General features: G+C 42.8%; 2 protein-coding genes across 4 annotated transcripts in view; one reads left to right on the top strand and one right to left on the bottom strand.

Annotated features, from left to right (window-relative positions):
• The window catches only part of ZCCHC17 (zinc finger CCHC-type containing 17), a 53,071-nt gene extending 32,718 nt beyond the window's left edge, over nucleotides 1–20,353 (bottom strand). For 2 of the 3 annotated variants that reach the window (XM_001503910.6, XM_005607260.4), the window contains exons 1-3: nucleotides 20,213–20,353; nucleotides 15,178–15,298; nucleotides 8,363–8,420 (exon numbers count right to left, since the gene is read on the bottom strand). In XM_001503910.6, the coding sequence (XP_001503960.1) occupies nucleotides 8,363–8,420; nucleotides 15,178–15,243 (124 nt within the window). In that variant the 5' untranslated portion in view covers nucleotides 15,244–15,298; nucleotides 20,213–20,353. The remainder of the gene's footprint in view (nucleotides 1–8,362; nucleotides 8,421–15,177; nucleotides 15,299–20,212) is intronic. The other variant, XM_070260517.1, reaches the window with a different exon arrangement.
• Nucleotides 20,354–20,425: 72 nt separating this feature from the next.
• SNRNP40 (small nuclear ribonucleoprotein U5 subunit 40) overlaps nucleotides 20,426–26,561 on the top strand; it is a 32,126-nt gene continuing 25,990 nt past the window's right edge. Inside the window, exons 1-4 of the mRNA XM_001503912.6 lie at nucleotides 20,426–20,677; nucleotides 23,081–23,210; nucleotides 25,032–25,125; nucleotides 26,326–26,491. Coding sequence (XP_001503962.1) covers nucleotides 20,534–20,677; nucleotides 23,081–23,210; nucleotides 25,032–25,125; nucleotides 26,326–26,491 — 534 coding nt within the window. The 5' untranslated portion in view covers nucleotides 20,426–20,533. The remainder of the gene's footprint in view (nucleotides 20,678–23,080; nucleotides 23,211–25,031; nucleotides 25,126–26,325; nucleotides 26,492–26,561) is intronic.

Consider the following 26,561-nt stretch of genomic DNA (forward strand, 5'->3'; position numbering starts at 1 on the left):
AAAAATAAAAATTACAAAACAAACTAAATGACCAATAATTGGAAAATAGCTTGGTAAACTATGATATATCTATCATAAGGAAGAATAAGCAGCCATTTAAATTACAGTCAAAGAAAATAATTACCATAGATGCTAAGTTAAAAAGTAAATATAAACAAGATGCCATTTTTAATCTATTAAATTAGCAAGATATTTAGAAAATAGTAATAAGCAATGTTGATGTGAGTAAAGTAAAATAAGAAATACTGCTAGGGCTAGTATAAATTTTTAGAAACCATTTAGCAACAGCTATCAAGAGTGACAAAAATATTTAATAAAATTAATTTACAATGAAATAGTTAAAACATAAACTAATTATTAAACAACTTCCTGCCTGTCCAAGTCCCTTCCCGGGAGAACCACCTTCCTCATACCCTAAAATAATCTGGTCAGTCCGTGTGATTGGTTGGAGCTGGCCTAACCCCCAACCGTGGACGCATGACAGTCTTGGTCAATCAAGGTACTTCATCCCCTGGCCACAGTAAGCAGTTGGTTCAGGGATAGAAACTAGCTAATCATACCATCGTTCTCAAGACTTTTGTCAGGATTATAAACTGCAGACGCCAATGCCCATCTTTACCACCAGATGGCAAGAGTCAGCCAGAGGGAAGCGAGAAAGAGCATCAGCAAACAAGAGCCAAAGCCCTGGGGGTGTGAGCTGAGCACCTGATATAGCCCTGGCAGAAGCAAGGTTTATCCTGCACTGCCCAGCAAAATTAGCCAAAACATAGCTCAGCTGTTTCTCTCCCTTGCAACCAAAGAGTTCTGACTAGTAATTAATTTGACCGTAATCACTTCTGGAACTCTGTCCTAAGAAAATAATCTTTTACATGGAAAAAGCTGTATGTACCTGGAAAAGCAACCTACGTCAAAACATTCGTTGTATTTTTGAGACAGAAAAATTAGAAACAACCTAATATCCGACAACAAGGTAACAGTTCAGTGAACTATGGTATAGCCACTTGGTTCATTAAAAACGATGTTCAAAAGATTATGTAAAACACATCAATAATTCATTCTTTAGTAAATGTTTATTGATGGCCCACTATGTGCCAAGCACTGTAGGCAACTAGCATTTTCCCCTATAAATAACAAAAATACAATGAAACATTATATAGTATGATTATGAATGCTTAAAATGGATCTTAAAAATTAGAAAGAATGATGGGGCTGGCCCCGTGGCCGAGTGGTTAAGTTCGCGCACTCCGCTGCAGGCGGCCCAGTGTTTCGTTGGTTCGAATCCTGGGCGCGGACATGGCACTGCTCATCAGACCACGCTGAGGCAGCGTCTCACATGCCACAACTAGAAGGACCCACAACGAAGAATATACAACTATGTACCGGGGGGCTTTGGGGAGAAAAAGGAAAAAATAAAAAAATCTTAAAAAAAAAAAAAAAAATTAGAAAGAATGATCCAAAATGCTATAACAATGGTTATACTAGGGTATAAGATTACAGGTTAATTTTTTTCTTTTGTTTATTTTCAAATATCTTAATAGAGAAAACCCGTCTATTCTGGGGGAAATTAACATAATAAACAATTATTTTGAATGAACATAAACCAGGAATCTAAAGCAAAACCTGATATGACAAAGATTTATGACTACAATAATCGCCCTCCTTGAAGTTACTTGGTAGAATTACTAACCTTAATTCTCTTTCTCTCAATTTCTCTCACACTCATGCATCCACAAGGATATTGGCACATGCCCGTAACTCAAAGTATCTGCCCTCTCTGCTTACCAGAAGCCACTGCCTTCTATGACTACGGTCACTTAGTCTCACAGACCTCCTTCAGCTGATCTGGAGGTCGATAGCCCATCTATCTGAATAACTCTGGAGCCTCTAAAATACTTTATATTATTATACCATCTATGTTTTTAATTTTAGACCATCACATAATCTCCAAATTGGGTAAAATTCATGAAGCTGGGTTTTTTTGTTCCCCATGATAGTGTAATGAGCAGACCAGCCTAATTGGAAAGTCTGGAGAGGAAATTCAGATGCCCTAAAGGAAAATCTTTCATTTTGACATTTTTTGGCTGTAACTGTCCTCTGATTCTAAAATTCACCTCTTTTCTCTATTGCTAATGGAAGTTGTGAAATTAATGTTGAACCTAATATACCTGAAACAAGTCTATTTATTGGAATACCACAAAGAAAGAAATAAAGGCATTAACCATTTGTCCTTCTCCAACCTGATCCCAAAGTAGGATTTTTTGGTCCAGGCATTTCTCCTGGTTAAATATGGCATTTCTCAAAGTAGTCATAGCAAAAAATTGGAAACAAAAGGGAATACAAAGTTATGCTAGGGTGCAGGATTTTTATAGTTGAGACAGTAATGGCTTACTAACAAAAGGCCTTGGCTTATAGGGTAAATTAAACAAGGGGAATGGTCTAGCCCTCAGTCTTGAATGCAGATGTCAGATAGGCAGTTGGATATGCAAGTCTGTAGCTCAGAGTTGGGGTATGACTGAAGATGCCAACGTAGGCATCTTGGGCATGCAGATGTTTGTATACCAATATATTAATCAGACTGTCGATTTACTGATTGTTTTAGGGAAAGACACAATTCACAAATTTATTAATTTACAATAGAGGATACACTTTCCTTACACCTGGAAAGTTCCCAGTCCTTATCTAGTTAAACTACCCATGGCCCCCAGTATCAAACACTTGAAAAGTTAGTGATCAGAAATTGCCTCAACATGGAATCAGAAAAAAAGGGAGACAAATGTTGTGAGACACACTGCCAGTCCGTGAAGGTTTAATGGACTATCACTTCCTCATAAGAGAATCCATCTCTCTAGTCTTATCATCAGATTCATTTCTGCCCTAGATAAGGCAAGAAAAACAGTGCCAACTTCAGACTCTCAGCCTTTCTTATACTCTGTTCCAGGCTGACAACTCCCCACCTGTTCATATAATCTCTCTCTAGACAGAACGATGTAATCAACTGGATTTCAGTCTCCTAAATTCCAATTTCATTCCCATCCCTTTCCATGGAATCACAGCCAGATTATCTTATCCAAGTGTTGAGTGCTCCCATCTCTTCAGTCACAGATTTACAGATAATTACCTGGTATATTTCTACCAACGGCTGATCCTACAGTCTGTACGGGGGGTTCCTCACCACTTTCACTCTCAGAAGACAGTCTGAATTCTTGGGAAGTACTTCATTTCTCCCACATACACCACCAACAGCTGGATCGAGTGAATGGCAGAGAGAACCAAATAAAATATTGGAGGGCCCCCTCACTGTGCTGGGTACCTTACTAAATACAGTACACCAACCCATTCACTTAATCCTTACGTCAACCCTGTGACATAGGTTCCCATAAGGAAATAGTGTAGAAGTTAAGTAAATTGTCCAAGGTCACAAAGCTGATAAAGAAAGAGCTGCAATTCAAACATCAGTCTGTCAGGTCTTCTACAACACATTGATATTTCTCCATTTTTTTTCTTTATTATTGATCTGTGTTATCTTTTCATTAAAAAAGAGAAAGATGAGCTCATCTACAAATAGTAGAAACACACCTGATTCTGTTTTAGCATGTGCTCCAAAACGAAACAAAAACAAACAAACAAAATGTTTTGCTCATCATGCCACATGGAAGGGAGTTCTGAATTCAGAGCTGTTTGTGCCTGGATTTCTGACATCAAGCCAGAAACACCCGAAGGCCTATCAAGTCTGTCATCATGTTCAACAAACCCAACGTGACAATGAAACAGAATGAGTCTCATCTGAATGTCTGCTGGTAAAAGAACAAAAAAAAATCTGACAACTTGGAAAGAGTTAGTATTTCAATCACCATATGAGAAAAAGAGAGTCTATTATGGTTCCTTTAAACATATTCTCCCAACTGCGTTGTTCTTTCACAACTTCCACTGACAATAAAGGAAAGAGGTAAAATTACAAATCATTAGAGGACAGCTGCAGCCAAAAAACGTCAAAATAAAAGGTCTCCTTTATGGGGTCGGCCCCGTGGCCAAGTGGTTGAGTTCACACGCTCTGCTTCAGCGGCCCAGGGTTTCGCTGGTTCAGATCCTGGGCGCAGACACGGCACCGCTCATCAAGCCATGATGAGGTGCCATGCCACATGCCACAACTAGAAGGACCCACAACTAAAAATATACAGTGATGCACCAGGGGGCTTTGGGGAGAAGAAGGGGGGGAAAAAAAGGTCTCCTTTATCTTTGGGGATGTGAATTCCCCCTTTAGACTTTTCAAATAAGGTATCTCTAAGCAACAGTATATGACAATAATGTAAGCACATAAGTTAAAGTGCTTTCACATCCTTTATCTTGTTAGGATTATGGTTTCATTCAAACATTTACTATCACACACTATATTGTAAGCAAAAATGGATCCAAGGATGAATAAGACATGATCCTGCCAGTCAAGAAACTCTAAAAATGCACATCATTCCCATTTCACAGCTAAGGAAACTAAGGTTCAAGGACTGAGCACTTGCTGAAGTCAAGAAGCTGGTAAAGGATGGAGCTGAGACTAGAATTCACGTATTCATTTAATAAAATTTACTGAACACCCACTATGCCTCAGGCACTGTCTAGGCCCTGGCATCCCAAGCCCTGACTACTCCGCAGCTCAGCAGATAAGTGCAGCCTCACTCATTCATTACACTGCACTGTCACTGATTTACAGCTCTAGACTGTGAACAATCTGAGAGCAGCAGGGACCATGTTTTCTTATCTCTGTGTTCCACTTAACACAGTGACCGGAAAACAGAACTCAGTAATTATTTGCTAAATGGAATTCATTACTAAAAATATTTGAGCTTCTATCATAAGCAAGGCACTTTAAAAAGTCTAACATTGAACAAATAAGCTCTGTTCTCAAAATTTCCTGGTTTAGTGCTGGTGGGCAGAGGATAGTGGAGACAAAAAGAACTTCATAAGCTATTTTAAGCTTAAATTTAAATTAATTAAAATAAAATTAAAAAGTCAGGGGCTACAATATTGGACAGCACAGATGTGGTATAATACAAAAATACATTTGGTCTTTGTCCCTGATTCCTACACAGAACTCCTAAAACTCTTGGAATTTCCCTAGTAATAGGAGAGTTTTTTGTTATTCATAATAAGCCCCTTGTAATCACACAAGAGTTAATGCTAACGAGGTGATTTACGGTGGGACCCCTAGATAGTCTCTGGATGGGGCTGGTGACCAGCAAAACCAAATAATTAAGAGGACTGAAACTTTCAGCCCCACCAACCTCCAGGAAAGAGGGTGAGGGACTGGAGACTGAGCTCTATAAAAACTCTCAAACAATGAGATTCCGAGAGCTTCCAGGTCAGTGAATTCATCAGCTTACTGGGAGGGTGTGTGCCAGAGAGGAAATGGAAGCTCAGAGCACCCCCCTCCCATACCCTGCCCTATGCATCTCTTCCATTTGGCTGTTCCTGATTGTATCCTTTATAATAAACCAGCAAACACAAGCAAAGTGGTTTCCTGAGTTCTGAGAGCCGTTCTAGCAAATTATCAAACTTGAGGAGGGGATCATGGGAAACCTTGCTTCATAGCCTGTCAGTTAAGAAGTACAGGTATAGGGGCTGGCCCTGTGGCCAAGTGGTTAAGTTTGCATGCTCTGCTTCAGTGGCCAAGGGTTCACCAGTTCGAATCCTGGGCGTGGACAGGGCACTGCTCATCAAGCCATGCTGAGGCGGCACCCCACATGACACAGCTAGTTAAGGACCCACAACTAAAAATACACAAATATGTACCGGGGGGCTTTGGGAGAAAAAGGAAAAATAAAATCTTTTAAAAAAAAAAGTAGTACAGGTAGCTCGGACTTGAAACTGGCATCTGAAGTGGGGGCAGTCTTACGGGTCTGAGCCCCTTTAACTTGTGGGATCTGACAGTAACTCCAGGTAGACAGCGTCAGAATGAAATTGAATTGTTAAGCACCTAGTTGGTGTCCAGAGAAGTGGAGAACTGGTTGGTGTCAGAAAATACATCAGAACAGATAAAGAGGGGCCAGCCCAGTGGCATAGTGGTTAAGTTCATGCTCTCCGCTTCAGTCACCTGGGGTTTGCAGGTTTGGATCTTGGGCGTGGACCTAGCACTGCTTGTCAAGCCACGCTGTGGAAGCATACCACATAAAATAGAGGAAGACTGGCACAGATGTTAGCTCAGCGACAATCTGCCTCAAGCGAAAAGAGGAAGGCTGGCAACAGATGTTAGCTCAGGGCCAATCTTCCTCACACACACACACACACAAAACAACAAAAACAACAAAAAAAGAACAGATATAGAACATTTCCATCATCACACAAGGTTCTATCAGACACCATGAGAGGGGAAAGAAAATCTAGTTTAAATCTGAATACTTGGAGGAAGTCTTCAACTCAGTAGTGGTTAAAGAATTCTGAGAACAGAAATCTGAGAAAAATAACTCAAATTAGAGTCTACCTTCCTGAATCAAAGATGTTAAAATGTGGAGACCAGAGTTATTTCCTAAGTCAGTCGTTTCAGGATGGGACTTAATAATCTTCCCCCTTTAAGGACAGAGAAGCTAAAATACATTGTAGGAAAGTCAACTGCTTAAGTTATCCAATAAACCTATGGAAGAGCCCAGGATTAGAACTCAGTTTCCTCCGAATTATTTGGCTCCCTGAGCTCCCCCTCTGAGGCTCGTCTCAGCACAGCTGTCAGACAGATTCTCTGGAAGCTGCCAGCCACAGTCAGAGGCATCACCTGACAGGGTACGGACATGAGTGAGTTGAAGACTGACTGCTGGAAGGTGGCAGGCCTTTAATCCCCAGTGTCACACAAATGCTCAAGTGAGGATGGGATCTTCAGGTACTGGCAGCTATGGCAAGTACACTAACAAGACTATCTGTCTGAGGGGCACGCCTATAGGGATGGGGAAGAGTTCCACCTCATTAAACCCTAGCCAACAAAAAATGAGAAACTTTATTATTGCTGACTGCTGGCTGGAAACTACTGGTAAGCCATTTCTAATGCCAAGATGCGATTTGCAGCACAGTAGTCGCCAATGCTAGAGGTATGGCTTTATTAGCCAAAGGTTAGCTGTTGTTTTTTTTGAGGAAGATTTGCTCTGAGCTAACATCTGCTGCCAATCATCCTTTTTGCTGAGGAAGACTGGCCCTGAGCTAAGATCTGTACCCATCTTCCTCTACTTCATATGTGGGACGCCTGCCACAGCATGGCTGCTTGATAAGTGGCGGGTAGGTCCCCACCCAGGCTCTGAACTGGTGAACCCCAAGCCGCCAAGGCAAAGTGTGCAAACTTAACTGCTATGCCACCAGGCCGGCCCCTGAACTCTTTTTTTTTTGGAGGAAGATTAGCCCAGAGCTAACATCTGCCGCCAATCCTCCTCTCTTTTTGCTGAGGAAGACTGGCCCTGAGCTAACATCCATGCCCATCTTCCTCTACTTTATATATGGGACACCTACCACAGCATGGCTTGCCAAGCAGTGCCGGGATCCGAACTGGTGAACCCTGGGACGCCAAAGCAGGATGTTCGAACTTAACTGCTGCATACCAGGCCAGCCCTCCATTACCATCTTTAATAAATCTTTAATTTATTTTAGCACAAGGACTTAACAAGTTGAGTCTCTGGATCTACTAGCAGTGTGATATAGCAGAAAGCCCACTTGGCTAGGCATTAGGAGGCTTGGGTGCTAGTCCTGGCTGTGCCATTACCTAGCTAAATCACTCTGAGTGAGCCATCAGTCTGTGGAACTTGCCTTTTCTACTTAGCACTGTTGTTTAAGAAACAAATAAGATTATAGATGTGAAAGAGATTCTCCAAAAATGTTCTACAAATGCCTATCCATTTACAAAGAAAATTTAAAGCATTATATAATTTGTGTATATATATATATATATATATATATATATATATATATATACATATTTGTGTATATATATATATATATTTTATATATAATTTGTAGTGGCTACAATACTATTTCCATTCCATGTGCTATACACTAGAAAACTCACAATGTTAACCTCAGAGTAAGTAGTAGTCCTCCCCCAAAATCCTAAGATTTGGGACTTGCCTAGGGTGGAATTTAGGTAAGAGCTGATTCCAGAAGTGAGCCTAAGTGGCTATACCCCAGGCCTCCCCCCAAGTCAGAGAGCACCATTCTTCTGAGTTAAGATCTGCTAAAAATGAACTGTTATCATTTGCCTGTATTTATATCTCCACACTAAAAACAAAAACAAGAACAAACTACTGTCTGAAAAATGTAGAGCTTATAATTGGGATGTGGTGGGAGTAACAGCAGAGAGCGGAATGGCAGGGCTGAATTTCAAGTTATAGGCTCCCACCTTGCTTCCGACAGCCTGGGATTTTGATAAAGGCTCCATAGTCTGTCACCATAGCAACCTATAAAAACAAACAAAAAAAGAATCAACGTCACACAAATGAGAATCTCTCCTGTGTAGCATTTAACCTAGTCTCCCTGAATTTCTACTTGGTACTGACTGCTTCTGTCTACTGCAAAACTGACTAAAAGTGATGTTCTGTCAAACATTCTTTCTGTTCTTTTTGAAATTTAGACTGACAGGTATGTGTGAACACATTAAAAACACTGGTGAGATAGCACTGTCGTCAGATGCTATGACAGTACCTAGGAATGCCCAAATCCCACACCTTGGGGATTTCCAAAGGAGGTATATGAACAAAAGAAATAAACAGCAGAAAATCAGGAAATAAAATTACGCTTTATATTAGCTGGGACTGCGGTCTCCAATCCCAATACAGAGAACTTTAATACTGTACAATGGATCATGTAGGACATCCCTTTTTCCTAAACTTCAAATCAAACCAAACCATACAGCCTGCTCTATTTCACTCCAAACCTGTCTTGGGTTTTATCAAGACAATTAGAGAAAAAGCCCACACACAGACATCTGACAGAACCTGAAAAGATATGATTAGAGAGAAAAAGGTTGCCCCCAGGTCTTTTGCAGAGCTGACCTCAGATGGAGAAGTGAGAGGCTTGATGCATCTATGAAATATCTAATAGCAATGAAAGGCCCAGAACCCTCAAGATAAATCACTATCCCAGACCACCTCTCCCTCTCATCCATCCTCTAGCCCACCCCCAACCCATGGATCGGGATCAAAGTTGCCACTGCATTCTATATTTATCACTCGATTCATTATTACTTGTAAAATATTCATTACAGTCTTAAACATATAAACGTTATTTTCTTCAGTAACTTGAATTAGTTGTTTCACCTTGGGCAATCACTGTTTCAGTTTCACCATAACGAAAACAAGGGGACTGAATAAGACAATCCCTACCACACTGCTATTCATTAACATATACTGAACACTCACGACACGCAAAACCCTCTTCAAGAGCTTTACATAATCTCCTGACACCATATGATGTTGGCACTATTCTTATACTCATTCGATAGATGACAAAACTGATGACTAAGTAACTCACCCAATGTTCAAAGCTAGTAAGTAGCAGAGCTGGGATTTGAAAGCTGGGATTTAACTACACTAGAGCTGCTCATGGGTTCCCTTTAACTATACAATCCTAACAGCCAAAAGCAACGTGACAGGGGCTGGCCCCATGGCTGAGTGGTTAAGTTCACATACTCCACTTTGGTGGCCCGGGGTTCCCCGGTTCGGATCCTGGGTGCAGACACGGCACCGTTCATCAGGCCATGCTGAGGCAGAGTCCCATATAGCACAACCAGAGGGACCTACAGCTAGAATATACAACTATGTACTGGGGGGCTTTGGGGAGAAGAAGAAGAAAAACAAAAAAGAAGACAGGCAACAGATGTTAGCTCAGGAGCCAATCTTTAAAAAAAAAAATTGTAAAAAAATGCAATGTGTGGGGCCAGCCCACTGGCACAGGGGTTAAGTGCACACGTTCAGCTTCGGCGGCCAAGGGTTCGCCAGTTCAGATCCCGGGTGTGGACATGGCACCGCTTGGCAAGCCATGCTGTGGTAGGCATCCCACATATAAAGTAGAGGAAGATGGGCACGGATGTTAGCTCAAGGCCAGTCTTCCTCAGCAAAAAGAGGAGGATTGGCAGCAGATGATAGCTAACCTTCCTCAAAAAAAAAACCCAATGTGACATTTGACATCTTATCTGCTCCTGGCAACAACCTTCGGAAGTACATATGGGTATATACTTATGTATATATATGGATATATGATAAGTATATACGGAAGTATATACAGTAGGTCCCCATGTTGCAGATAAGGTGGAATAGTATAGGTACAGAAAGAGCACAGGATTTGGAGGGAAAACTGTGGCTTCTACTCCCAGCTCCGACACTTCTTATCTGTGGAATCTTGAACACAACTTGCCTTTCAGGGCCTAAGTTCCCATTTGTGTTCACTTTGCTGCTACAGATAATAAATGATGTGCATATAGTACCTCACACTGGTATCTGGCACCTAATGTGCATTCAGAAAATTGCAGCTTTTTAATAATTTACAGTCCAAGATACTGAAGCAGAAAAAGGTTAGTAACTAGTGGAAAGGCACGCAACTAACTTAGATACAAGCTAGGCAAAGAACCTCGATCCCATCAGTCCTAGTCCAATGCCTCCTACTTCACTAAGTATCATCATTACTCACTTCAATGTTAGGATGGGAATAGTTAAAAACTTCCATTCTTCTCATTTTTTTAATGGCACTTGAACTAACTCTCCAAGATACAGCATTAACAATGGGTTAAGACCCAAAAGTTCAAAACTCCTGTTTTACACTGATGAATATGCTATGCTGGGGTATAGACCAGGCAGTCCTAAAGAAACAGTACAATCATGCAGATACTAGTACTTAAAATCAAGGCAAGGGGGAACTGGAGGAAGGACTTTAGAGATTAACCAGTCCAATCCTGCCATTTTTCAAATGAGGAGAGTGAAGACCAGAGACACGAAGTGCTTACCCAAGTTCACAAAGCAAGTTGTTCTCTGTAAAACAGGGCCACACGGATAAAGAAGAAAAGACTTTAAACTTCTAAATTACAATAAAAGCAAATCCTTTCTTTCTGGACAAACTAAAGACACTTTGGCTTTTGCTCCAGGGTTCTAGAGAGAGGGTTGAAATGTCTCATATTGTATAATAACATTATTTAAAGGGCATAATTATCTACCAAAGTTAAAAGTAGCATCTGGAAGTTGGAGCCCAAATCACCTTGCTGGTGTAAATTAAGACAATCTCACTTCTCAATCCTGATGCTCCACTGTCACATTAGAATCTTTTGAGGAAATATCATAACAGATCTTAATTTGGCCTCTCCCAAAAGGAAAGGTTAATGTGCTCCAGAATGGATGCATGCAACTGTTCAGTTAGGAAAAGGCATTCGTGCCTATTTCCAGCACCAGGTGTTTCCATCACTGTGTCTCCTAGGGTGCAGTCAGAGTTGAAATTAACAGAATGGCACCTGCTGCAGATGATCACACAGTCTGCCTGGTGTCCCAAGAATAATTAGTCAAATAGCTCAGGGGAAAAAATTCAGTAATTATCTCAACTGAACTCAAGGTTTGGGCAAAATGAATTTACCATCTTCAGATTAGAGGTTGCAGTGGCCTTGAAACCAGGTATCCACATAACGTAAGTGAGAAACTTGAGGCTCAAAGACCTAAGTCACTTGTCCCAAATCACAAAGTTAGAAAGTAGCATGGCTAGAATGGAAGTTTTTGACTTCTATTCCAAGGCCATTTCCACCTTAGCAACACCAATCTCCCCTCAGCATTTCTTCGGCTAAGGCTGGGCTGAGCGAAATCCCAACTCGCAGTGCTGTGCTTGTGCCACTACCATGCTTAACCGACTCCAGCACCAAAACGCCTCTCAGAGGATGAGAGAAGGATGAATACTGGCTTCTCAGCTGTTCGGTCACTGGGCCCCTCAGTCCTGCCAAGCCTGCTAAGAGAACTGCTAGGTATGGGCTGCGCCACCAGTTTCTGGAAGGACAATTCGTCCTAAGAGGCTTGGGTTCAACTTCATTCAAACATTTACTGAGCACCTGTTTGCAAGATACCAAGTCAGGTACTGTGAAATAAAAACAACTTAAAAAAAGAGATGCCCAGCCTATTTTTAAATGAATTTCAAGTAGTTACCAAGATACTTGAGACAAAGCATGGTTTCTGCCCTCCTTAGTAACTCACTATCTAGTGGAGGAGACAGGCACTTATACAAGTAACAAGAGTACACAACAGACTGTGATAAATGCCATAATTGAAGAACAATGACTGGGGAACAACCAGATCTACCTTCCTCCTATACCTCAATTCAGTCAAAAGAGTTCTTACAGGTCTTTTGGTTCCTCCATGCGTTTACATACAGCTGGACAATCCCAGGTACAGAGTAGAAGAAAGTAGACTTGGAGAGAGGACTTGATTTAAAATCCCTGTTTTGCCATTTATTAACCACTGGGCAATTACCTAACTTTTCAGAAGAGTTTCCTTATCCATAAAATGAGAGTAACAGTTTCTTTGAAGAGAGTCAATGACACAGAATGCATGACAATGCTGACATACAATTAGGCTTACAAAATTATTTTTGAATTTTAATGTAACTGAATCTTACTTGTAAATATTAGGCACTCATTAAATGTTTGTTAGACGAATATTTTGAAAAAGTTTCTTCTTTGCAATTTATCAGGAAATTTCTGTTTCCCTAATTCTAGTCACCAGTTTTTTTTTTTTTAAAAGATTGGTACCTGAGCTAACAACTGTTGCCAATCTTTTTTTTTTTTTCTGCTTTTTCTCCCCAGATCCCCCCAGTATACAGTTGTACATATTTTAGTTGTGGGTCCTTCTAGTTGTGGCATGTGGGATGCCGCCTCAACATGGCCTAATGAGCCGTGCCATGTCCACGCCCAGGATCCGAACCAGTGAAACCCTGGGCAGCCAAAGCGGAGCATGCGAACTCAACCACTCAGCCACGGGGCCACTCACTTCTAAATGATGTTTCAAAATGTGCTCCTGAATACTAAGCTAGAACTATAAAGTTCTCTCTGAACACTCCCCTAGCCCAGCCATCTTCGACAGCAAAATATAAAACCTACACTAACTTAAGCTCCCCCTTATTTAAGAAGAAGCTGTAGGTCAGGAGTCACTTTAGAACTCTGAGTGAGTCTGTGGAGGGCAGAGCATGCTTGTCTTTCCTTCGTGCGACACCTGACAGGTGAGGGCTTCACGATCAGAAAGATCAACTTCATCTTCAGTGCTGCTACTTCTTTCTGAGCCCTGGTACCTCACTGACCTGTGGGGATACCACGGGCCTTGAAAAAAGAAGACAGAGGCTTCAAGAGCAGAACTGTTTGTTATTTGTTAGAAAGTTATCCTTTGTATCTTAACTGTTATGTTACCAGTTGGGATCGACTTAACAGAAGTCGAGTCACGATTATCTATAACCAACTGACAGTTACAAAGTCTGTCCTCAAAAGCCTCAAATGATTAGAAGATGAAACTTTTGTCAACTGTAAAGCAAGTACGAATGCCATAAGAAAGACAGAGCTAAAATACTACCTGTACTCATAAAGATGCTGAAAACAATTTTTTGGCTTTAGTTTTGCTTCAAGAAGAGGGAGATAATATTAAGGAATTCCTACCATGTCTCGGGCATTGTCTTTTTATAGATGATAGCTTATTTAACCATCATGGCAATCCCATGGAAGCAGTTAGTATCTCCACCTATCAAATGAGAAAACTGAGGTTCAAAGAGATTAAGCGACGGTCTCAAGAATCACACAGTCAGTAAGCAAAAGAGCTAGGACTGGAATCCAGGTTTTGTCCGGTCCCAAAGCCTCTGCTCTCTAAACAAATACAATCCTTCTCCTTCAAAGGTTGATCATTCATACAGTCATCAAAGATGGAATGAGTACCTATTATTTTCTACCCTCCTCCCTGGGATTGAGACATACACCAGTGAATAAAACACACAGGGTTCTGTCCTCATGGAGCTTAGAGTCTTGTGAAGAAGACAGATATTAAACAAGTTCACAAATAAATACACGGTGAGCCTATTTACTTATGGTGGGAAGAAGATCACAGAGGAGATGACATTAGGGCTGAGACCCAAAAGATAAAGAGAAGTTGGTGGGAGAGTGGGGTAGTTAGCAGCAACTCTGCATGTGTGAAAGTCCTGAGAAGGAAGCAAGCTTAGAATGTTCAGAGCTGTAAGGAGACCAATGTGGCTGGAGCATGAGTAGAGTAGAACAAAACATCATTGTCAGGGTAAGCAGAGGCCAAGTCGTGTAAGCGTCATGAAAATGAGTTTGGATGCATTCAAATACAGTGAAAAGCCTAGAGGAGCTATGAGAAAGCAGCACAGTCCAACCTGTTTTCAAATGGCATTCTGGCTACAATGTGAAGAACAGAGTGGAAAGGGGCTACAACAGAAGTAGAAAGCCCAGTCAGGGCCAGGCAAGAGATGAAGAGCTTAAACTAATGGGGATAAAGAAGTATAAAGAAGTATTCAGACTAGAGATATACTTAAAAGGTGGAAATGGACCAAAGTGGGAGGGAAAATCAAGATCAAATCAAGAGGACAGATCAAGGATGATGCCCAGTTCTAGCATGGGTACTTGAATGGATAGTGGTTCCATTTGCTAAGATGGAAAAGACCAGAAGAAGAAGAGAATTGGTGAGAAAACCAAAAATTTAGTTTAAAACATAAATTAGAGGGGCTGGCCCCATGGCCGGGTGGTTAAGTTCGTGCGCTCAGGCTGCAGGCGGCCCAGTGTTTCGTTGGTTCAAATCGTGGGCGCGGACATGGTACTGCTCATCAAACCACGCTATGGCAGCGTCCCACATGCCACAACTAGAAGGACCCACAACAAAGAATATACAACTATGTACCGAGGGGCTTTGAGGAGAAAAAGGGAAAAAAAATAAAAAAATAAATAATAAATAAATAAATAGATAAAACATAAATTAGAGATGCTGTAAGGTATCCAAATGAAGATGCCAAGGATGCAATTAGAAGTCTGGAGCTTAGAGGAGGCACATGTGGTAGCCAGACACTCCACGAGCCCTTCCCATTTAAACTGTAATGCCCAAGATACTCTCAAGCAGACAGGAGCTCAAACCCAACTGCTTTTCACCCCTAATCTATGCTTAACATAAATGGCAGATTTTCAAAGCCGAAAGAATATACCTCTCCTTGGAAAATAGTGTAGAGAGCAGGCAGGTTCTCCATGGTCTCGGGTCTTCCTGAATTCATCCTTAATGTTCTATGGCTCCTCCATTTCTCTTCTGCTAAAGCTACTTCAAGTGTCCTGTCACAAAGAAATAAGACAGACAACAATTTGAGAGACATCTGCATTAAAGAAGAAACGTGTAGACAATCCGCAGCTAGTCTCTGCAGAATAATACCATTAGATTTAATGCCATGTACTCTTATCCAAGTCTCTCTTGTCCACTCTAATTGTGGAAGTTTTGGAAGCCTTGATCTTATTTCTTTTCACTTTGATACTTACCCATTAGTCTACTGTTTTGTTTGTTTGTTTTTAATTGCTATTATTGCTATTCTTTTGCCAAGGGAAGGCTTTGGGGTGTGTATGTGTGTATGTGAATGGATTCTAAAAAGGGGAATAATAATAGTAATAAGAGTTAACCTTAATCAAGCACATACTATGTCCAGGCACTGGACATTCAATATCTCATTTATTCCTCAAAACTCTCAAGATGTAGGTTCTATTATTATCATATTTTATAGATGAGAAAACCAAGGCTTCCAGAGGTCAAATTACTAGGCCTATGTCAAAAAGCCAGCAAATGGTAAACGCAAACTCTGGTTAACACCAGAGTCCACACTTTTAACCACTACGCTAAGCGTTAAACCTGAAAAGATTTCAAAAAGAAAGAAAATAGCTTACTTTTTTTTCCTGGTAAAATTAAAAACGCACATGCTCATTTTAAAAGTTCAGACAATACATTAACGATGAAAAGAAAATCATCCACAATTCAATGTTATTTATATGCTCTGACTTTTTTATATGTTGAAGTGTTTTTTTCAGTGGAATCATAAAATCACTAATTAATCATTAATAACAGTCATTTTCTTACTTAATATATTTTAGCAATTCATACACACACACACACTCACACCCCTTTAACGCCTACAAAACAATCCATTGTTGGATGCATCAAGTTTATTTAACTATTTATGAATCATGTTAAAATGCAGATTGCAGTTCAGCAGGTCTGAGATGGTACCTGAGATGGTACATTTCTAACAAGCTCCCAGGTGATGCTGTTGCTGTCCGAGTAGCAAGTCTTAGAGCGCTGGATCCAGTCAGAAGGGACCTTGGAGATACTCTCACTCAGCCTTCTGGTTTTATCCAGAGAGCAAACTAGCAATCTAGTAGCTCTTAATCATGCTCGTTTACTCTGCTGGATAAATCACTGCTACATAAAGATAAATCGAATGGTGCTGCTCTCAGTGCTCTTTTTCCTCCCAATTATACCTGACAGCTATACGACTTGAAACTCTATTGTCCTTGGGTTATCATAAGCAAATACTTTCTCCTCTCCTCAGCCCCCAGCACACTCCCTCACTTTCAGACGATGACTACAGGTCCTACTTGTGGAAAGTCTTCCTGACTTACAATGAGCATCCATGAACCCAACCGCCTCAATTGAAACAGAAATGAATGAAAAGTCTGTCAGCCTTCTGAAGCTTAGTTCTAGTACCATCCCAAGGCCCAGGAACATCCCCATCCTTGAGTTCCACAGGACAACTTTGTACTGTATGATAAACTTGCCCTTTTCTGCTTAGGTCAGCCAGAGGTGGTTTTATTACTTTACTAATAGCACATAGAGAGAGTGGATGCATGTTTGTCAGTTCTTGAGAAATGGCTGATAAACAGCTTAAATCCAAGTACCACAGCCTGGTTGGATCCTGCCTCTTCCATGTCCCAGCTACACAGTCTCATCTCTAGTCCTTCCCTTCCTGCTGCCCAGCACCCTTCACCTCAAAAAACCATCCCAGAACAGAGGTTATTAATCTAAGGCCAATGGCTCTGTCAAGACACCTTAATTATCCCAACTCTTGGAGCACTAGTGAGGTACAGCATCGACAGAGGCATCAGCGGCTAGGACATCTAAATTGGGCTCAAACATCTTAGTCTGCCACTTGTTCCTCTCTACACAAAGGTCAGGGAAAGAGCAATAAAAGCGGAAACAATCTTAAGTTGTTTCTTACAGATTTCTGCTGTGATAAGAGTACGAACAGCTATGTTTAGGGCTCTCCTGTGCTCCTTCTGTAGAACAGCAGCCTGAGAAGCCCTATGCAATTCTTCAAGAAGGAAACTGGCATGCATCTTTGAGGGAAAGCCTGAAATACCACAGTAACAGGTCTACAATTTCAGGAAAGTAAAGGGTTGCCACTTTCTAAAAAGGGATTTAAAATTTTTTTTCAAATTTTGTTCCACAGAAACCTAGGGTTCTATGGTGGGTTCTAGGGTTCTATTAGAGGCAGGGATGCACTGTTAACTTCCTGACTTCAGTAGTCATACTGTGCTTATACAGAATGTCCTCGTTTGTAGGAAAACTATTCAGGGGTGATGGGCATCAGGTCAGCAACTGGACTCTCAAATGATTCATAAAAAAATATTATTTGTACTATACCACCATAATTTTGCGGTTGCTTCAAAGTTTTTTTTAAAAAAAGTGCATACAATTAGGAAAAAACATAACCACACCCTGTCCTCCCTCCTCTCGAGCAATGAGAAGTTCAGAGAACAAGATTAAATTGGTAAGATACTTTATAGCCTCTTTGGAGTTTCATTTCATGTGTCACCTTACTGATCTGGCCAAGATTTTCTTTGCTTTTATTGCTGCTTTTGTTTGGATTTAGACCTGTTGTTATTACTTCACAGTACTAATTGGATAGAACCCTGAGAGTTAAAGGGATTTTAATTTATCTTTAACCCAAGTATAAGAATTGAGGGGAGAGGGCCAGCCCGGTGGCACAGTGGTTAAGTGCGCACGTTCTGCTTCTCGGCGGCCCAAAGTTTGCCGGTTTGGATCCCAGGTGCGGACATGGCACCGCTTGGCAAAAGCCATGCTGTGATAGGCTTCCCACGTATAAAGTGGGCATGGAAGATGGGCACGGACGTTAGCTCAGGGCTAGTCTTCCTCAGCAAAAAGAGGAGGATTGGCAGTAGTTAGCTCAGGGTTAATCTTCCTAAAAAAAAAAAAAAGAATTGAGGGGAGAATCAGTTGATAGGTGAAAATACTGGGGTATGAGCAAAGGCAGAATAATGACTCCAGGGCCTGTATTCTCAACCACTATTCTACACTGCCTCAAAAAGAAGTCGCAATCCACACCCAAATTTTGCAGAGTACAGCTCTAACACTAACCAGGTCCCAATATTACAGATTCCAATGAGGAGTAATCAGAAGGGCATCAACACGGAAGTGGCTGCGATGAGCAGGGTCTGGATTCATTCATTCACACACATAACCAAGGACCATTTCTTATTTGGTTTTGTGTTTCCAGTGCCTAGTAGACAGCAGGTACCCAAAGTTTTCTCAAATGAGTGAACAGAGCCTTACTATGTGCCAAACACAGAGAAAGAAGGAAGAAAGCATTCTGATCTAAAGAATGTAGGAGAAGGAACTGAGTTCCACACAATATGCTGGACAGGTCAGAAGACAGGAGACTCAAATGCCAAATTAGTGGCCCAGTCTTCCTCACAACGTTCCTCCGGGGGGCCTCTCTAGCTCTTTCTTCTGTTTCTCTTGTAGGCTCATCCTCCTGTTCTTGGGCATTAAACGTTGGAACTACTCAAGGTTCCGACTTACGTGCTCTTACCCACACTTATGGCTCAGTTATCACCTATATGCAAATTACTCTCAAATTTCTACTTCCAACAAAAATCTCTGCGTTCCAAAGCCATAATTCAAATTGCCTCCTGGATGTCACGAATGACCTCTCCCTTCCCCTGCCAAAAAAAGAACTACTCGGTTGCATAAGCCAGAAACCTAGGAGTTACCTTTGATTCCTCTCTTTTCACGCCCTGCATCCAACCCATCACCAAGTCCTACCGATTTTACCTCCTACATATCTCTAGAATCTGGTCATTTCCCTGCAGTTTGTTCCACCCATACCTCAGTCCACGGCGACAACAACAACGCTCACCTAAGTGTCCTATCTACACCTAACTCTCTTCAGATCAGTTCACACTACTGAGCCTGAGGGATCAAGCCACCTCCTCCATCACACACTCCTTCCCCGTCAAACAGAAAAAAGGAAAAAACCCTCAGTGGTTTCCCATCAGTCTTAAAGTAAAAGCTACAAAGTCCTGCAGGGTCTGACCTCCACCCGCCTCCACCTTCACGGTGTACCACACTCCCCTTCATCCTCTTCGTACTGGTCACAACGGCCTCTTTGAGCTTTTCAGTCTTTTTCCTCCCATTTGCCACAGGGCCTCTGCACAGGCTATTCTATGTGGAATATTCTGCCTTCCTCTCTTCACTCAACTAATTAGAATTCTCCCTTCAGGTACCAGTTCAGGCGTCTTTTCCTCAGAGCTGCCTTCCTGCTTCTTTCAGGCACTCATAGCCTCAGGTACCTCTCCTGGATAGCACTTATTTTACGTTTCTTAGTGGGATCATGGTTTAACACGTCTTCTCCCCGCCACACTCGAGCCCCCGAGGTCAGGGCCCATGTTTGGTTCATAATGCATCCTCAACGCTTTGCACGGTAAATAGCTACAGGACGATTAAAGAGAAGGCCTCGTTCACAGGTAGAAGTGCAAATTTCTCAATAAGACCGTGCTCTGGAGAAGCCAGAGTCGGACGTTTCCTTCGTCCCTGTCTCTCTCGGGGACATAGAGCAGGCCCTAGTAAAAGGCTGCAGAATCAGCGGCAGAAACAAGCCGGTCTCCTCACTCAGAGAGGATCCAGGCCTTGTCTCCCCGGGAGCGTCCGGCACCGGGCTGGACACAGCAGGTGCCCGCTGAAGAAGTCAGCCGTCGCGGGCCCCAGCAGCCGCGGAGACCCCCAGGCTCTGCTCTCGCCTGGAGAGGGGACCCAGGCCACTGCACGCCAGACCCAGGACCTCGGGGCCCGCCTCTGCCCTCTGCCAACAAAACTTCAGCTGAGAAGGGCCAAGCTCACACCACACCGCTGAGGCGCCGCCTCCACATTCCGCAGCCACCCACCCCGACCTTCCTAATACTCACTCTCCGTCAGCTCCAGACCCCTCGGCCGCAGCATTGCGCGAAGCGCCACAACCCAGTCAGCGCGCTGCCACCCACAAGACACAGCGCGCCTAGGCGGGACTCCACCTCCATCCACCAATCCTGAAATCCTATTCCAGTGACGTCAGAGAGAGCTGACCAATAACAGAAGACTGTCCAGGGGGCGGAGCATAGGGGGTATTGGAAGCCGATTGGTTTCTCCAAGCCGGAAGTGCCGGGGGAAGGAGTAACTCGGCACCAATCGTGTGGTGGCTGAGGGTGTCGGCGCGGTCTGTGGCGGCGTTAAGGAGAGCGGCCGCCGCCATGATAGAACAGCAGAAGCGCAAGGGTCCGGAGTTGCCGCTGGTTCCGGTCAAGCGGCAGCGGCATGAGTTGCTGTTGGGAGCTACGGGGTCGGGCCCCGGAGCAGGGCAGCAGCAGGCGGCTCCTGGAGCTTTGCTGCAGGCGGTGAGTGAAGTAGAAGCGGCCTTCCGTCCTCAGCTCATCTTCCTCTCCTCGGAGCGCTGCGCCGGGCGATGCCGCGCCGGCCCTTTCTCCGCTCTGTGGGGGCTGAACGAGGATTTCTATTTGGAGTTAAGGCCGAAAAACGCTGTCCAAGCGGCCCACAGCCCTCAGAGGCTGCACCCGTTTCCCGGGTTGACGCCGGTTTCGCCGTCTCCACTGCCCGGGATGCGGCGTTAGAATTAGAGTTAAGGATCTTGAACTCAAAACCGGGACCGGGGCTTTCGGATCCTAAATCTTTCGGGATCCAGCATAGGGTAGACATCCAGAAAAGTTTGTAGAGTGGTTGGAGGAAGGAAGGAAGGAAATGAGTGATACTGGTTCGCTTTGGGACTTTGGACGAGTTGCTTTTCCCTTTATTTCTCTGCACTAGCGCTGTTAACAATTGAATAATCGCTCGCGGTCATTGAGCCCGTGTGCCAAGTGCTTTGTCTGTGAAAACTCCGTTAATCTTGGTAACAGCTTAAGAGTAAGGAACTGTTATTATCCCATTTTGTAGGTGGGAAAACCAAACTCTTTTTCTAGTAAGTGATAGGAACAGATTTTAAACCCAGAGTCCATGGTCTTAATTATACGTTTCTTGTAAGATGGAGGTAGTGATCACACCTCTCCTTCTGTGCTGTTAGGGTCAGATGAGGAAATGTGTGTGTCCACTCAAGCAGGGGTCAGTAAATCCTGTTTGGCACCGTCCTCAAAATATATGCAAAATTGCTACCACTTCTCTCACCTCCATCCTAGCTTTGAATCTATTGCCTCATTATTATATTATTATTATATTATTGTTTCATTATGGCAGTAGAGTCCTAACTGGTATTCCTGTTTCTGCTCTTATATGTCAATCTGTTCTCAATCCAGCAGCTGGAGGAAGCCTTCTAAACATCAGATCGTCTTACCCTCTGCTGAAAACTGTCAGTGGCTTTCCACTTCACTAAGAGTGAAACCAGAATCCTTACATTCTTTTGCACGCTTTTTTTTTTCCCCCTTTACCTCTCTGATCTACCAGTTTTCTATGGCTCGCCCTGCTCCAGTCACACTGGCTTCCATGCTCCTGTCTCAAAGCCTTTGCATTCGCTGCTCCCTCTGCTCTAGTGCTCTTCTTCCAGATGTCTGCACGGTTTACACACTCAGCTCCTCCAGGTTTTTGCTCACATCTCACTTTTTCAGTGAGGACTTTCCTGACCACCCTATTTTAAATTGCAGTACCTCGCACTCACTAACCCACATTGCTGCTTTGTTTGTCTCCATAGCACATACCACCATCTGTAGGTTTTACTTCTCTCCCTCCATCCCACTAGAACATGAACTCCATTGTTTATTTTGTTCACTGCTGTTTTCCCAGGGCTGAGAACAGTGCCTGGCATGTGGTATTTTTTCTGATAAATGAGTAAGCTGGAAACTACTGAAGAGATTTGAGGATTATTGATGGCGTATTTATTCTTCCACTAAGAAGTAAGGGTATCAGCTGAGATTTCAGTGAATTGCCCAAGCCTAGGCTTAGTGTCAAGACCATAATCAAAACTACTTTCCCCAGAGGGCCACCCTGGTGGTGTAGTGGTTAAGTTCACATGCTCCGGTTCGCAGGCCCGGATCTGAGGTGTGGACCTACACACCTCTCATCAAGCCACGCTGTGGCAGGCGTCGCACATATAAAATAGAGGAAGATGGGCACAGGTGTTAGCTCAGGGCCAGTCTTCCTCACCAACCAAAAAAAAACTCCTTTCCCCAATAATCTGTGTCTTGCAGGTTTGTTGGAAAGCTCAGTTCAATCATTCATTCTTTAATTGAGCTAGAGACAGAAAACAGTGTTGAATGACATAGGCAGGGGCCCTGCACTCAGAGAGCTTGTTTTCTAGTAGGGAATAGAGACAAAATGTGTAAACATGCATAAGGAGGGTGATTTCCAGTAACAATAAGTGCTGTGAGGGAATACAGTAGGGTTCATGGAGTAGAGGGGCAGTGGGGTGCCACTTGAGTTTGAATGATCCAGGAAACACTTTCTGGAGAGGAAACATTTGAAAGGAGCCAAACACAGGAAGGTGTAAGGGAAGATCTTAGAACCAGTGCAAAGATCCTGAGGCAGAAATGAGTTTAACTTGTTTGAGCAATTAAAAGTTGGCTGTGGGACAGGAGCCGAGTGAGGAAGGAGGAGGTACACACTGGAAGCTTCAGTAGGAGAGTGTCGAATTGGAGGCGTAAGTTACGTGAGAAGAGTTGTCTTTCTCTAAATTGAAAGAAAGCCATTCAATCATTGTTTTCCTTGTCTTCTTCCTCCACCCCCCACTCCCCTGTTTTGCAGCCACCTTTGTCTGTATGCAGTGACTACCCTGTACTTCTCTCTCTTTTGTTTAGGGCCCTCCCAGGTGTTCCTCCCTTCAAGCCCCAATCATGCTTCTCTCCGGACATGAAGGGGAAGTGTACTGCTGCAAGTTTCACCCCAATGGATCCACCTTAGCGTCTGCAGGATTTGACCGACTAATACGTAAGGCTTTTTGGTTTTTTTGGTGTTTTTGTTTTGAGGAAGATTAGCCCTGAGCTAACTGCTGCTAATCCTCCTCTTTTTGCTGGAGAAGACTGGCCCTGAGCTAACATCCATGCCCATCTTCCTCTACTTTCTATGTGGGACGCCTACCACAGCATGGCTTGCCAAGCGGTGCCATGTCCGCACCTGAGATCCGAACCAGCGAACCCCAGGCCGCCGAAGCAGAATACGTGCACTTAACCGCTGCGCCACCAGGCTGGCCCCATAGTTTTTGAATTTGAAGTAACTGCCCTCTGCCCGATAGTGATTATTTTTTAAAACCTTCACTGCCACAGAAGGTATCGGTCTGAGTTGGTCACATCACAAACTATGTGGCTAACATGCTAAATAGGGTCATGAAAATGCTGAATGGTCTTGGGTGTAGAACTTGGGGTCCATCTGGTAAGTACAGAAGGAATTACGGTAGTAGTTGGAAAGCGAGTTGCTCTGGTTTGGGAATATCTTCCTCATGGAGGCAATCATGAGCTAATGTAGCAAGACAAAGAGATCCAGATTTAGTGGGTTAGCGGGACTGATGAAGAGAGAACTTTTTCCCAAAGGTGTGAGGCTCTCTGTTGATCAGAATCTTAGCATATAGGAACGAAGGAGGGGATCCTAGAGTGACGACTCACTTGGATAATCTACCTGTACATCATTAGGATCTGCTACCAGATTCCCAGCTACTTGTCAGGAATTACCCATTTTTGAGAAATAGGTAGAAAAAATCAGTTTGGGGTCATTAGAAAAAGCAAGAGAGGGGCTGGCCTAGTGGCGCAGTGGTTAAGTTTTCACATTCTGCTACTCAGGCGGCTTGGGGTTCGCCGGTTCGGATCCTGGGTGCGCACACGGCACTGCTTGGCAAACACCATGCTGTGGTAGGCGTCCCACGTATAAAATAGAGGAAGATGTGCACAGATGTTAGCTCAGGGCTGATCTTCCTCAAAAAAAAGAAAACAAGAAAAAGCAAGAGAAAAGATAACGAAAACATCTGACTTTTTTTCTTCTGGCATCATTTGCCACATTGTGAGATGAAATGAGTCCTTTGGCTCTGTGCTTATAACCCTCTACCTCAGGGTGGATGATATCTCTCTTCACTGTCTGTTTTGATTTAGATGTTTTAGTTCTGTGATCCTTAAATTTACTGGTTGGCCAAGTATCTGGAAGGCTTAGGGACCTTTGCAGAACATCCTTGAGTTGCTTATATGCTTAATTTCATCGAACAAACCAGGAACAGTTTTATCAGCAGAAAAATAACTATGTGTGTGTGCTCCTTAATAGTGCTCACCAAACTTCAGTCCTTGCTAGACCAAGCTCCCTCAGGATAGGAACTGTCTATTCAGTTACCCCCTTTTACCCCAGCACCTGGCATGTAACAGGTGCTTAGTACATGTGGAATGAGTAAATGTGGTATAAAATCATTGCTGTGTGACTTTCAAGTCAGTTGCAGCTCCCTAGGTTTTCCATAAGTGCCATCATTTTGCAATCTGCTTATACTCATAGCAGACTAGTAGTAGTGAGTGTCAACTTTTTTTAAATTACGGGAAAAAAACTTAAGATTTAAAAAATTATATCCATTAACTCAATTTTTTTAACATGAAAAGTGAAAATGTTGCGTTATTTTTGTTTTAAAAAGTATCAGGAGAATTGGTCCAGCTGGTAGAACTAATAGTGTTCCAGTATAATTTCAGAACTGTTGTGGTACATTCCTAAGTCCCCATTCCGTGGCAGATAATGAGTGTCCTTTTGCCTAGTAACCTTCACAGAACCCCTGTCTCCCTCCAGTGTTGTGGAATGTCTATGGTGACTGTGATAACTATGCTACGTTGAAGGGGCACAGCGGAGCAGTGATGGAACTGCATTATAACACAGATGGCAGGTGAGGATTCTGCGTCATCGAATGACAGCTGCTTCTCATACTAATTCTTGGCATCCTTTCGCATTTCATCCTTGAGCTTTCTCTCAGGGACCATGCTGTCAGAAACTACTCCATTTTGGGCAGCTGCTTTATTATCCTATCATCGTCACACCAAGTGAGCTGTTTATTGTTCCATGTGTGCATTTATAGATGCATCATCTCTGTCATCTAAAATCTCAAGAGCCCAGACAAATTTGTTTCTAAGATGTAAAACAAAGTATAATTTTTATATGTAGAAATTAGCTTTTTTTATTATAAAAGTAATGATATTTATTGTGAGAAACTCAAAAAAAACCCCAAAGAAATAGCCCATATTCCTACCACTGCAAAGATAATCATTGTTAATATTGTGATACGTTTTTCTCAAGCCTTTTTCCTACTCAAAGTTGTTTGGTTTTTACATATATGTTTGAGCTACATGTATGATCTTGTCTGCTGTTTTTTTTCCCTTAACCTTATTCACCTGTGTATCTGTTTATCATAAACATTTCAATGATTGCATAATTTTAGAGTAACTAGATAATATAGAAATGTGGTTGTACAAAGTTAATTAATCCCACTAGGTATTTCAGTAAACATTCATTGTTTTACACCTCTGATCTCTAAAATCTTAGGGTTCCCTGAATCAACTGGTACGTAGCCTTGTATACATTGTCCCTATTAATATTGGAGTATAGAAAGCATTCTAAAATCAGTTATAACTTAGAAATCATCCTCAGAGACAACATGAAAGCTTTGATTTTTAGAGGAAGGGTTGGAATTACCACGCCATTGGGTCGGGAGTTGCCACAGTCTGTCTTCCCTCCACAGCAGGGAGGGGTTAAACCTTTTCAGGTGGGAGGACGTCTTATGCGTAAAGTGTTGTCTGTCACAAAGGAGAGAAGGATTGAGAAAACTGCTGTATTCAGTGTACAATATGTCATGGGGACTGTCAGAAGGAAATTTTTTTCACAGTTCATAGGGTGGACCTTGTAACTGGGTCTAGGGGACCAGTAGGATTTTAGTAGGTAGGGTGAGGCGTTCCAGCATCACATGCCAAACTGTCAGAGCACGAGACATCCATGATCTTGAAGAGTTTGGCACATGTTGGCAAGGGGGAAAGATAGATTGCTATTGTCTGTCGTCACTGATTTCTTTTTTGTTCTTCCTCTTACTTTCTAGTATGCTCTTCTCAGCATCCACAGATAAAACTGTGGCCGTGTGGGATAGTGAAACAGGCGAGAGGGTTAAAAGGCTGAAGGGACATACTTCCTTTGTGAACTCGTGTTATCCGGCCAGGAGGGGCCCCCAGCTTGTCTGCACTGGCAGTGACGATGGCACAGTGAAGGTAAGTGTTGGCTGTCTGTGTGTGGCAGCTTCTGAGGTGACGTAATGTGAACCTGATCGTGCCTTCCCAC

This window comes from Equus caballus, chromosome 2 (genome assembly GCF_041296265.1).
Source record: "Equus caballus isolate H_3958 breed thoroughbred chromosome 2, TB-T2T, whole genome shotgun sequence".
NCBI lineage: Eukaryota > Metazoa > Chordata > Mammalia > Perissodactyla > Equidae > Equus > Equus caballus.